At 54.4% G+C, this 14,331-nt stretch overlaps 1 protein-coding gene across 2 annotated transcripts in view; it reads left to right on the top strand.

Moving 5' to 3' along the window:
• flna (filamin A, alpha (actin binding protein 280)) overlaps positions 1 to 14,331 on the top strand; it is a 94,161-nt gene that overhangs the window by 69,654 nt on the left and 10,176 nt on the right. For both annotated transcript variants that reach the window (XM_038983690.1, XM_038983691.1), the window contains 9 exons: positions 207 to 306; positions 469 to 609; positions 1,812 to 1,940; positions 4,091 to 4,264; positions 11,353 to 11,514; positions 11,686 to 11,889; positions 13,518 to 13,670; positions 13,763 to 13,885; positions 14,008 to 14,274. In XM_038983690.1, the coding sequence (XP_038839618.1) occupies positions 207 to 306; positions 469 to 609; positions 1,812 to 1,940; positions 4,091 to 4,264; positions 11,353 to 11,514; positions 11,686 to 11,889; positions 13,518 to 13,670; positions 13,763 to 13,885; positions 14,008 to 14,274 (1,453 nt within the window). The remainder of the gene's footprint in view (positions 1 to 206; positions 307 to 468; positions 610 to 1,811; positions 1,941 to 4,090; positions 4,265 to 11,352; positions 11,515 to 11,685; positions 11,890 to 13,517; positions 13,671 to 13,762; positions 13,886 to 14,007; positions 14,275 to 14,331) is intronic.

The raw sequence follows: 14,331 nt of genomic DNA, 5'->3' as shown, positions 1-14,331 counted from the left end.
CCCTCATCCAACACCGTCCCTCACCCTTCTTACCCCGTACCTCAGTTCTCATCCTTCTTACCCCCGTACCTCAGTTCTCATCCTTCTTACCCCCGTACCTCAGTTCTCATCCTTCTTACCCCCGTACCTCAGTTCTCATCCTTCCTACACCCGTACCTTAGTCCCTCCCCCTCCTAACCTCAGATTCTTTGACCTCTGTCTCCTAGGCAACAGACCGGCCAATGGGAATGAATGGTTTGGATGTGGCGGGCCTCCGGCCGTTTGACCTGGTCATCCCCTTCACCATCCAAAAAGGAGAGATCACAGGTACACACACCGTACTGTTGCCGCCAGGCAGGAAATCATCATCCTTAACCATTAGACGTCACCGCCCTTAACCGTTAGATGAAATTCGACTAATGGACGTATCACCTCACATACTGAAAGCCTGAGGTACCTTGCCTGTTCAACTACTGTTTCCTCCCCTAGGCGACGTGCGCATGCCGTCAGGTAAAACAGCCAAGCCGGACATCACAGACAATAAGGACGGGACAGTAACGGTTAAATACGCTCCGACTGAGGCCGGCCTGCACGAGATGGACATCAAATACGACGGGATACACATCCCTGGTACGAACGATCTCTAACTCTCAACAAGCTGACTCTGATAAACAGTCATGGAGTATCCATAGTGTTGGTGGCTTCTGGATGTGCTGACCCTCCTATGTAGAGCTGATCTCTCGCTCTCATCCCTGCATCTCTCCTCTCTCTCCTCTGCTTCTCTATCCTCTCTCTCATCCCTGCATCTCTCTCTCTCTCCTCTCTGCTTCTCTATCCTCTCTCTCCTCTCTGCTTCTCTATCCTCTCTCTCATCCCTGCATCTCTCTCTCTCCTCTCTGCTTCTCTATCCTCTCTCTCATCCCTGCATCTCTCCTCTCTCTCATCCCTGCATCTCTATCCTCTCTCATCCCTGCATCTCTCCTCTCTCTCCTCTCTGCTTCTCTATCCTCTCTCTCATCCCTGCATCTCTCTCTCTCTCCTCTCTGCTTCTCTATCCTCTCTCTCATCCCTGCATCTCTCTCTCTCTCCTCTCTGCTTCTCTATCCTCTCTCTCATCCCTGCATCTCTCTCTCTCTCTCTCTCATCCCTGCATCTCTCCTCTCTCTCATCCCTGCATCTCTATCCTCTCTCATCCCTGCATCTCTCCTCTCTCTCCTCTCTGCTTCTCTATCCTCTCTCTCATCCCTGCATCTCTCTCTCTCTCCTCTCTGCTTCTCTATCCTCTCTCTCATCCCTGCATCTCTCTCTCTCTCCTCTCTGCTTCTCTATCCTCTCTCTCATCCCTGCATCTCTCTCTCTCTCTCCTCTCTGCTTCTCTATCCTCTCTCTCATCCCTGCATCTCTCTCTCTCTCTCTCTCTCTGCTTCTCTATCCTCTCTCTCATCCCTGCATCTCTCTCTCTCTCTCCTCTCTGCTTCTCTATCCTCTCTCTCATCCCTGCATCTCTCTCTCTCTCTCTCTCTCTGCTTCTCTATCCTCTCTCTCATCCCTGCATCTCTCTCTCTCTCTCTCTCTCTCTCTCCTCTCTCTCCTCTCTCTCCTCTCTCTCCTCTCTCTCATCCCTGCATCTCTCTCTCTCTCTCTCTCTCCTCTCTCTCTCTCTCCTCTCTCTCTCTCTCCTCTCTCTCTCTCTCTCTCCTCTCTCTCATCCCTGCATCTCTCTCTCCTCTCTCTCATCCCTGCATCGCTCTCTCCTCTCTCTCATCCCTGCATCGCGCTCTCCCCTCTCTTGTCCCTGCATCTCTCCTCTCTCTCTCCTCTCTCCGTAATAGGTAGTCCCCTCCAGTTCTATGTGGACTATGTGAACAGCGGGAACGTCAGTGCGTACGGACCGGGGCTGATCCACGGGACCGTCAACAAACCTGCTATGTTTACCGTCAACACCAAGGACGCAGGAGAGGGTAGGGCAATTAGTAGTTAAATTATAGATCCATCACTATCCATAATGCATTATAGATCCATCACTATCCATAATGCATTATAGATCCATCACTATCCATCATGCATTATAGATCCATCACTATCCATCATGCATTATAGATCCATCACTATCCATCATGCATTATCGATCCATCACTATCCATCATGCATTATCGATCCATCACTATCCATCATGCATTATCGATCCATCACTATCCATCATGCATTATCGATCCATCACTATCCATCATGCATTATCGATCCATCACTATCCATCATGCATTATCGATCCATCACTATCCATCATGCATTATCGATCCATCACTATCCATCATGCATTATCGATCCATCACTATCCATCATGCATTATCGATCCATCACTATCCGTCATGCATTATCGATCCATCACTATCCGTCATGCATTATCGATCCATCACTATCCGTCATGCATTATCGATCCATCACTATCCGTCATGCATTATCGATCCATCACTATCCGTCATGCATTATCGATCCATCATAATGATCTACACTGAACAACTATATAAACACAACATGTAAATTGTTGGTCCCATGTTTCATGAGCTGAAATAAAAGATCCCAGAAATGTTCCATAAGCACAAAAACCTAGTTTCTCTCTAATTTGTTTACATCCCTGTTAATGAACATTCCTCCTTTGCCAAGATAATCCATCCACCTGACAGGTGTGGCATATCAAGAAGCTGATTAAACCGCATGATCATTACACAGGTGCACCTTGTGCTGGGGACAATAAAATGCCACTCTAAAATGTGCAGTATTGTCACAAAACACAATGCCACAGATGTTTTGAGGGAGCGTGCAATTGGCACGCTGACTGCAGGAATGTCAACCATAGCTGTTGCCAGAGAATTTCATGTTCATATCTCTACCATAAGCCGCCTCCAACATCATTTTAGAGAATTTGTCAGTACGTCCTCACAACCGCATTCCATGTGTATGGCGAGTGGTTTGCTAATGTCAACGTTGTGAACAGTGTGCCCCATGGTGGGGCTATGGTATGGGCAGGCATAAGCTACGGACAAGGATGGAGATCCTTGACGGCGATCCTGAGGCCCATTGTCCAGCCATTCATCTGCCGCCATCACGTTTCGGCATAATAATGCACGGCCCCAAGTCGCAAGGATCTGTACACAATTCCTGGAAGCTGAAAATGTCCCAGTTATTTCATGGCCTGCATACCCACCAGACATGTCACCCATTGAGCATGTTTGGGATGCTCTGTATCCATGTGCACGACGGCGTGTTCCAGTTCCCGCCGATATCCAGCAACTTCGCACGGCCATTGAAGAGGATTCGGACAACATTCCACAATCAACAGCCTGATCAACTCTGGAGGAGATGTGTCACGCTGCATGAGGCAAATGGTGGTCACACCAGATACTGACTGGTTTTCTGATCCACGTCCCTACCTTTTATTTTTTTTAAAAGGTATCTGTGACCAACAGATGCATATCTGTATTCCCAGTTGTGTGAAAGTCATAGATTAGGGCCTAATTTATTTAAATTGACTGATTTCCTCATTAACTGTAACTCAAATCTTTTAAATTGTTGCACGTTTATATTTTTGTTCCGTATATGAAAAATGTAATGTGCAGTGTTGGTTTACACGCACACCGAGTTGATGTGTGTAATGTATGTACACTGAGTGAACAAAATATTAGGAACAGGTTAAATAGTATTGAGACATGGGTTGTGTATGTGTGCCATTGAGGGTGAATAGACCAGACAAAATATTTAAGTACCTTTCAACTGGGGTATGGTAGAGCCAGGCGCACCGCTGTGAGTTTGTCAAGAACTGCAATGCTGCTGAGTTTTTCAAGCTCAACAGTTTCCTGTGTGTATCAAGAATGGTCCACCAGCCAACTTGATACAACTGTGGGAAGTATTGGAGTCAACATGGGCCAGAACACCTGTGGAACACTTTCTCAACACCTGTGGAACACTTTCTCAACACCTGTGGAACACTTTCTCAACACCTGTGGAACACTTTCTCAACACCTTGTAGAGTCCCTGGTGAACTGAGGCTGTTCTGAGGGCAAACTGGGTCCATATTAAGGTGTATTTTCTAACTTCTCTCACTCCTGTGTAGGTGGTCTGTCGCTGGCCATCGAGGGTCCTTCTAAAGCCGACATCAGCTGTGTGGATAACCAGGATGGAACGTGTTCTGTATCCTACCTGCCTGTTCTACCTGGAGACTACAGCATCCTGGTCAAATACAATGACAAACACATCCCCGGCAGCCCCTTCTCAGCCCGCATCACAGGTAATACACATCCCCGGCAGCCCCTTCTCAGCCCGCATCACAGGTAATACACATCCCCGGCAGCCCCTTCTCAGCCCGCATCACAGGTAACACACATCCCCGGCAGCCCCTTCTCAGCCCGCATCACAGGTAACACACACCACGCAACACATCCCCGGCAGCCCCTTCTCCGCCTGCATCACAGGTAACACACACCACGCAACACATCCCCGGCAGCCCCTTCTCAGCCCGCATCACAGGTAACACACACCACGCAACACATCCCCGGCAGCCCCTTCTCAGCCCGCATCACAGGTAACACACACCACGCAACACATCCCCGGCAGCCCCTTCTCAGCCCGCATCACAGGTAACACACACCACGCAACACAAACGCAGCCCCTTCTCAGCCCGCATCACAGGTAACACACACCACGCAACACATCCCCGGCAGCCCCTTCTCAGCCCGCATCACAGGTAACACACATCCCCGGCAGCCCCTTCTCAGCCCGCATCACAGGTAACACACACCACGCAACACATCCCCGGCAGCCCCTTCTCAGCCCGCATCACAGGTAACACACACCACGCAACACATCCCCGGCAGCCCCTTCTCAGCCCGCATCACAGGTAACACACATCCCCGGCAGCCCCTTCTCAGCCCGCATCACAGGTAACACACACCACGCAACACATCCCCGGCAGCCCCTTCTCAGCCCGCATCACAGGTAACACACACCACGCAACACAAACGCAGCCCCTTCTCAGCCCGCATCACAGGTAACACACACCACGCAACACATCCCCGGCAGCCCCTTCTCAGCCCGCATCACAGGTAACACACACCACGCAACACATCCCCGGCAGCCCCTTCTCAGCCCGCATCACAGGTAACACACACCACGCAACACATCCCCGGCAGCCCCTTCTCAGCCCGCATCACAGGTAACACACACCACGCAACACATCCCCGGCAGCCCCTTCTCAGCCCGCATCACAGGTAACACACACCACGCAACACATCCCCGGCAGCCCCTTCTCAGCCCGCATCACAGGTAATACACACCACGCAACACATCCCCGGCAGCCCCTTCTCAGCCCGCATCACAGGTAACACACACCACGCAACACAAACGCAGCCCCTTCTCAGCCCGCATCACAGGTAATACACACCACGCAACACATCCCCGGCAGCCCCTTCTCAGCCCGCATCACAGGTAACACACACCACGCAACACAAACGCAGCCCCTTCTCAGCCCGCATCACAGGTAACACACACCACGCAACACATCCCCGGCAGCCCCTTCTCAGCCCGCATCACAGGTAACACACACCACGCAACACATCCCCGGCAGCCCCTTCTCAGCCCGCATCACAGGTAACACACACCACGCAACACATCCCCGGCAGCCCCTTCTCAGCCCGCATCACAGGTAACACACACCACGCAACACAAACGCAGCCCCTTCTCAGCCCGCATCACAGGTAACACACACCACGCAACACATCCCCGGCAGCCCCTTCTCAGCCCGCATCACAGGTAACACACACCACGCAACACATCCCCGGCAGCCCCTTCTCAGCCCGCATCACAGGTAATACACACCACGCAACACATCCCCGGCAGCCCCTTCTCAGCCCGCATCACAGGTAACACACACCACGCAACACATCCCCGGCAGCCCCTTCTCAGCCCGCATCACAGGTAACACACACCACGCAACACATCCCCGGCAGCCCCTTCTCAGCCCGCATCACAGGTAACACACACCACGCAACACATCCCCGGCAGCCCCTTCTCAGCCCGCATCACAGGTAACACACACCACGCAACACATCCCCGGCAGCCCCTTCTCAGCCCGCATCACAGGTAATACACACCACGCAACACAAACGCAGCCCCTTCTCAGCCCGCATCACAGGTAATACACACCACGCAACACATCCCCGGCAGCCCCTTCTCAGCCCGCATCACAGGTAACACACACCACGCAACACATCCCCGGCAGCCCCTTCTCAGCCCGCATCACAGGTAATACACACCACGCAACACAAACGCAGCCCCTTCTCAGCCCGTATCACAGGTAACACACACCACGCAACACATCCCCGGCAGCCCCTTCTCAGCCCGCATCACAGGTAATACACATCCCCGGCAGCCCCTTCTCAGCCCGCATCACAGGTAACACACACCACGCAACACAAACGCAGCCCCTTCTCAGCCCGCATCACAGGTAACACACACCACGCAACACATCCCCGGCAGCCCCTTCTCAGCCCGCATCACAGGTAATACACACCACGCAACACAAACGCAGCCCCTTCTCAGCCCGCATCACAGGTAACACACACCACGCAACACATCCCCGGCAGCCCCTTCTCAGCCCGCATCACAGGTAATACACACCACGCAACACATCCCCGGCAGCCCCTTCTCAGCCCGCATCACAGGTAACACACACCACGCAACACATCCCCGGCAGCCCCTTCTCAGCCCGCATCACAGGTAACACACACCACGCAACACATCCCCGGCAGCCCCTTCTCAGCCCGCATCACAGGTAATACACACCACGCAACACATCCCCGGCAGCCCCTTCTCAGCCCGCATCACAGGTAACACACACCACGCAACACAAACGCAGCCCCTTCTCAGCCCGCATCACAGGTAACACACACCACGCAACACATCCCCGGCAGCCCCTTCTCAGCCCGCATCACAGGTAATACACACCACGCAACACATCCCCGGCAGCCCCTTCTCAGCCCGCATCACAGGTAACACACACCACGCAACACATCCCCGGCAGCCCCTTCTCAGCCCGCATCACAGGTAACACACACCACGCAACACATCCCCGGCAGCCCCTTCTCAGCCCGCATCACAGGTAACACACACCACGCAACACATCCCCGGCAGCCCCTTCTCAGCCCGCATCACAGGTAACACACACCACGCAACACAAACGCAGCCCCTTCTCAGCCCGCATCACAGGTAATACACACCACGCAACACATCCCCGGCAGCCCCTTCTCAGCCCGCATCACAGGTAACACACACCACGCAACACAAACGCAGCCCCTTCTCAGCCCGCATCACAGGTAACACACACCACGCAACACATCCCCGGCAGCCCCTTCTCAGCCCGCATCACAGGTAACACACACCACGCAACACATCCCCGGCAGCCCCTTCTCAGCCCGCATCACAGGTAACACACACCACGCAACACATCCCCGGCAGCCCCTTCTCAGCCCGCATCACAGGTAACACACACCACGCAACACATCCCCGGCAGCCCCTTCTCAGCCCGCATCACAGGTAACACACACCACGCAACACAAACGCAGCCCCTTCTCAGCCCGCATCACAGGTAATACACACCACGCAACACAAACGCAGCCCCTTCTCAGCCCGCATCACAGGTAATACACACCACGCAACACATCCCCGGCAGCCCCTTCTCAGCCCGCATCACAGGTAACACACACCACGCAACACATCCCCGGCAGCCCCTTCTCAGCCCGCATCACAGGTAACACACACCACGCAACGCAGCCCCTTCTCAGCCCGCATCACAGGTAATACACACCACGCAACACATCCCCGGCAGCCCCTTCTCAGCCCGCATCACAGGTAACACACACCACGCAACACAAACGCAGCCCCTTCTCAGCCCGCATCACAGGTAACACACACCACGCAACACATCCCCGGCAGCCCCTTCTCAGCCCGCATCACAGGTAACACACACCACGCAACACATCCCCGGCAGCCCCTTCTCAGCCCGCATCACAGGTAACACACACCACGCAACACATCCCCGGCAGCCCCTTCTCAGCCCGCATCACAGGTAACACACACCACGCAACACATCCCCGGCAGCCCCTTCTCAGCCCGCATCACAGGTAACACACACCACGCAACACATCCCCGGCAGCCCCTTCTCAGCCCGCATCACAGGTAACACACACCACGCAACACATCCCCGGCAGCCCCTTCTCAGCCCGCATCACAGGTAACACACACCACGCAACACATCCCCGGCAGCCCCTTCTCAGCCCGCATCACAGGTAACACACACCATGCAACACATCCCCGGCAGCCCCTTCTCAGCCCGCATCACAGGTAACACACACCACGCAACACATCCCCGGCAGCCCCTTCTCAGCCCGCATCACAGGTAATACACACCACGCAACACATCCCCGGCAGCCCCTTCTCAGCCCGCATCACAGGTAACACACACCACGCAACACATCCCCGGCAGCCCCTTCTCAGCCCGCATCACAGGTAATACACACCACGCAACACATCCCCGGCAGCCCCTTCTCAGCCCGCATCACAGGTAACACACACCACGCAACACATCCCCGGCAGCCCCTTCTCAGCCCGCATCACAGGTAACACACACCACGCAACACATCCCCGGCAGCCCCTTCTCAGCCCGCATCACAGGTAACACACACCACGCAACACATCCCCGGCAGCCCCTTCTCAGCCCGCATCACAGGTAACACACACCACGCAACACATCCCCGGCAGCCCCTTCTCAGCCCGCATCACAGGTAACACACACCACGCAACACAAACGCAGCCCCTTCTCAGCCCGCATCACAGGTAATACACACCACGCAACACATCCCCGGCAGCCCCTTCTCAGCCCGCATCACAGGTAACACACACCACGCAACACATCCCCGGCAGCCCCTTCTCAGCCCGCATCACAGGTAACACACACCACGCAACACATCCCCGGCAGCCCCTTCTCAGCCCGCATCACAGGTAATACACACCACGCAACACATCCCCGGCAGCCCCTTCTCAGCCCGCATCACAGGTAACACACACCACGCAACACATCCCCGGCAGCCCCTTCTCAGCCCGCATCACAGGTAACACACACCACGCAACACATCCCCGGCAGCCCCTTCTCAGCCCGCATCACAGGTAACACACACCACGCAACACATCCCCGGCAGCCCCTTCTCAGCCCGCATCACAGGTAACACACACCACGCAACACATCCCCGGCAGCCCCTTCTCAGCCCGCATCACAGGTAACACACACCACGCAACACAAACGCAGCCCCTTCTCAGCCCGCATCACAGGTAATACACACCACGCAACACATCCCCGGCAGCCCCTTCTCAGCCCGCATCACAGGTAATACACACCACGCAACACAAACGCAGCCCCTTCTCAGCCCGCATCACAGGTAACACACACCACGCAACACATCCCCGGCAGCCCCTTCTCAGCCCGCATCACAGGTAACACACACCACGCAACACATCCCCGGCAGCCCCTTCTCAGCCCGCATCACAGGTAACACACACCACGCAACACATCCCCGGCAGCCCCTTCTCAGCCCGCATCACAGGTAACACACACCACGCAACACATCCCCGGCAGCCCCTTCTCAGCCCGCATCACAGGTAACACACACCACGCAACACATCCCCGGCAGCCCCTTCTCAGCCCGCATCACAGGTAACACACACCACGCAACACAAACGCAGCCCCTTCTCAGCCCGCATCACAGGTAATACACACCACGCAACACATCCCCGGCAGCCCCTTCTCAGCCCGCATCACAGGTAATACACACCACGCAACACAAACGCAGCCCCTTCTCAGCCCGCATCACAGGTAACACACACCACGCAACACATCCCCGGCAGCCCCTTCTCAGCCCGCATCACAGGTAACACACACCACGCAACACATCCCCGGCAGCCCCTTCTCAGCCCGCATCACAGGTAACACACACCACGCAACACATCCCCGGCAGCCCCTTCTCAGCCCGCATCACAGGTAACACACACCACGCAACACATCCCCGGCAGCCCCTTCTCAGCCCGCATCACAGGTAATACACACCACGCAACACATCCCCGGCAGCCCCTTCTCAGCCCGCATCACAGGTAACACACACCACGCAACACATCCCCGGCAGCCCCTTCTCAGCCCGCATCACAGGTAACACACACCACGCAACACATCCCCGGCAGCCCCTTCTCAGCCCGCATCACAGGTAACACACACCACGCAACACAAACGCAGCCCCTTCTCAGCCCGCATCACAGGTAATACACACCACGCAACACATCCCCGGCAGCCCCTTCTCAGCCCGCATCACAGGTAATACACACCACGCAACACAAACGCAGCCCCTTCTCAGCCCGCATCACAGGTAACACACACCACGCAACACATCCCCGGCAGCCCCTTCTCAGCCCGCATCACAGGTAACACACACCACGCAACACATCCCCGGCAGCCCCTTCTCAGCCCGCATCACAGGTAACACACACCACGCAACACATCCCCGGCAGCCCCTTCTCAGCCCGCATCACAGGTAATACACACCACGCAACACATCCCCGGCAGCCCCTTCTCAGCCCGCATCACAGGTAACACACACCACGCAACACAAACGCAGCCCCTTCTCAGCCCGCATCACAGGTAACACTATTTTACATGTTAATGTGGAAAAAGGGTGACTTTAGTGAAAAACAATGGACCTCTGTCTCCTAGGTGATTTACGCTGAGGATGTCCCATCTGAAGGTGGGCTCTGCTACTGACATCCCATAATAATATTCTCTCTGTCTCCTAGGTGATGACTCTATGAGGATGTCCCATCTGAAGGTGGGCTCTGCTACTGACATCCCATAATAATATTCTCTCTGTCTCCTAGGTGATGACTCTATGAGGATGTCCCATCTGAAGGTGGGCTCTGCTACTGACATCCCATAATAATATTCTCTCTGTCTCCTAGGTGATGACTCTATGAGGATGTCCCATCTGAAGGTGGGCTCTGCTACTGACATCCCATAATAATATTCTCGCTGTCTCCTAGGTGATGACTCTATGAGGATGTCCCATCTGAAGGTGGGCTCTGCTACTGACATCCCATAATAATATTCTCTCTGTCTCCTAGGTGATGACTCTATGAGGATGTCCCATCTGAAGGTGGGCTCTGCTGCTGACATCCCATAATAATATTCTCTCTGTCTCCTAGGTGATGACTCTATGAGGATGTCCCATCTGAAGGTGGGCTCTGCTGCTGACATCCCATAATAATATTCTCTCTGTCTCCTAGGTGATGACTCTATGAGGATGTCCCATCTGAAGGTGGGCTCTGCTGCTGACATCCCATTGGACATTGGAGAGCTGGACCTGAGTCAGCTGACAGCCTCTCTGACCACTCCCTCCGGCCGAGAGGAACCCTGCCACCTCAAGATGCTCCGCAACGGACACGTCGGTCGGTGTTGAGCAGAAACAGACTATCGACTATCATTTTTCATTTGACACATTTCAAAATGCCTGGAGTTGCCTCAGCCATGAGTAGAACTATACCGACGTTACAAATCATTGTAGTCTACAGACAGATTGTGATTCTCAGAAGCTCCTCTAACCTGTCATTGTCCGTCAGGCATCTCGTTTGTTCCCAAGGAGATCGGGGAGCACCTGGTGAACATCAAGAAGAACGGACGCCATATTCCCAGCAGCCCCATCGCTGTGATGATCAGCCAATCAGAGATTGGCGACGCCAGCCGGGTGCGAGTGACTGGCCAGGGTCTCAGTGAGGCCAAAACCTTTGAACCTGCTGAGTTCATCATCGACACACGCGAAGCAGGTCAGTGAGTGTCTGCGGAGGATCAGGCGAAGCAGGTCAGTGAGGGTCTGTAGGATCAGGCGAAGCAGGTCAGTGAGGGTCTGTGTAGGATCAGGCGAAGCAGGTCAGTGAGGGTCTGTGTAGGATCAGGCGAAGCAGGTCAGTGAGGGTCTGTGTAGGATCAGGCGAAGCAGGTCAGTGAGGGTCTGTGTAGGATCAGGCGAAGCAGGTCGGTGAGGGTCTGTGTAGGATCAGGCGAAGCAGGTCAGTGAGGGTCTGTGTAGGATCAGGCGAAGCAGGTCGGTGAGGGTCTGTGTAGGATCAGGCGAAGCAGGTCGGTGAGGGTCTGTGTAGGATCAGGTGATTTTGGTATTTTATTAATCTCTTTTTATTGCCTTTTATTTTTATAATTTAACTTTAAAGGTCAACTTAGCTTTTTTACAACCAAATCTCCTTGATGTAAATGGCATGACAGAGGGGTCCAGACACTTTTTTTTATTTGTTATTTTTTGGCGATTTCACTTTGAGAAACTTACACCACCAGTGATTCACTTCCTTATCCTTGTTGTGCATTATGGGAGCTCTGAAAACATGAACAAAGGCTACAAAAATACTTGTTCTTTTAGAAACACAAGCTCTGTCTGGAGACGCGGGGCTTTGGGCTCTGTCTGGAGACGCGGGTCTTTAGGCTTTCTGTCTGGAGACGCGGGTCTTTAGGCTTTCTGTCTGGAGACGCGGGTCTTTAGGCTTTCTGTCTGGAGACGCGGGTCTTTAGGCTCTCTGTCTGGAGACGCGGGTCTTTAGGCTTTCTGTCTGGAGACGCGGGTCTTTAGGCTTTCTGTCTGGAGACGCGGGTCTTTAGGCTTTCTGTCTGGAGACGCGGGTCTTTAGGCTTTCTGTCTGGAGACGCGGGTCTTTAGGCTTTCTGTCTGGAGACGCGGGTCTTTAGGCTCTCTGTCTGGAGACGCGGGTCTTTAGGCTCTCTGTCTGGAGACGCGGGTCTTTAGGCTCTCTGTCTGGAGACGCGGGTCTTTAGGCTCTCTGTCTGGAGACGCGGGTCTTTGGGCTCTCTGTCTGGAGACGCGGGGCTTTGGGCTCTCTGTCTGGAGACGCCGGGCTTTGGGCTCTCTGTCTGGAGACGCCGGGCTTTGGGCTCTCTGTCTGGAGACGCCGGGCTTTGGGCTCTCTGTCTGGAGACGCCGGGCTTTGGGCTCTCTGTCTGGAGACGCCGGGCTTTGGGCTCTCTGTCTGGAGACGCCGGGCTTTGGGCTCTCTGTCTGGAGACGCCGGGCTTTGGGCTCTCTGTCTGGAGACGCCGGGCTTTGGGCTCTCTGTCTGGAGACGCCGGGCTTTGGGCTCTCTGTCTGGAGACGCCGGGCTTTGGGCTCTCTGTCTGGAGACGCCGGGCTTTGGGCTCTCTGTCTGGAGACGCCGGGCTTTGGGCTCTCTGTCTGGAGACGCCGGGCTTTGGGCTCTCTGTCTGGAGACGCCGGGCTTTGGGCTCTCTGTCTGGTGAAATCGCAAACTGTGTCTGAATCATTCTATAAAATGCCTTTTACATCAAAAATAAAGATGTGGATGTAAAAAGTACTCTAAGTATGTTGTGATTTTTGGAAAGCATTTTAAATGAAGTTTGTGATTTGCTGCAGGCTATGGGGGTCTGAGTCTGTCCATCGAGGGCCCCAGTAAGGTGGACATTAACACTGAGGACCAGGAGGACGGGACCTGTAAGGTCAGCTACTGCCCTACTGAACCAGGAAACTACATCATCAACATCAAGTTCGCTGACCAACACGTACCAGGTACTTCACTTGTTTCTTGACATCCTCGATTTAAAATATATTTTTTTAAATGATAATATAAGAAATATTGTTTGAATAATGTGTGTGTGTAGGGAGTGCGTTCACGGTGAAGGTGACGGGAGAAGGGAGGATGAAGGAGAGTATCACCAGGAAGAAGAGAGCAGCATCTGTTGCTAACGTGGGCAGCCAGTGTGACCTCAGCCTCAAGATCCCAGGTACCCTCTCTACCATCCAGGAGATACTGATCAGATCAGTAGACATGGTGGCCCAGGTGACCAGTCTGGTCAGGTCCAGGAGACTGTTAACCCTGTGTGTGTGTGTGTGTGTGTGTTAACAGAGATCAGCATAGCAGACATGGTGGCCCAGGTGACCAGTCCGTCTGGTCAGGTCCAGGAAGCTGACATCATGGAGGGAGAGAACAACACCTACTGCATCCGCTTTGTTCCCACGGAGACCGGCGTGCACACAGTGTGTGTGAAGTACGCGGGCGTGCACGTGCCCGGCAGCCCCTTCCAGTTCACTGTGGGGCCCCTGGGAGAAGGAGGGGCTCACAAGGTCCGCGCTGGGGGGCCCGGGCTGGAGAAGGCAGAGGCTGGAGTACCAGGTACGTGTGTGTGCTGGGGTTACTATACTGTGAGGATCACACATTGACATTGTGTGT

The sequence above is a fragment of the Salvelinus namaycush genome, unplaced genomic scaffold (assembly GCF_016432855.1).
Source record: "Salvelinus namaycush isolate Seneca unplaced genomic scaffold, SaNama_1.0 Scaffold182, whole genome shotgun sequence".
Taxonomy (NCBI): Eukaryota; Metazoa; Chordata; class Actinopteri; order Salmoniformes; family Salmonidae; genus Salvelinus; species Salvelinus namaycush.
This window is presented reverse-complemented; position numbering and strand designations above follow the sequence as displayed.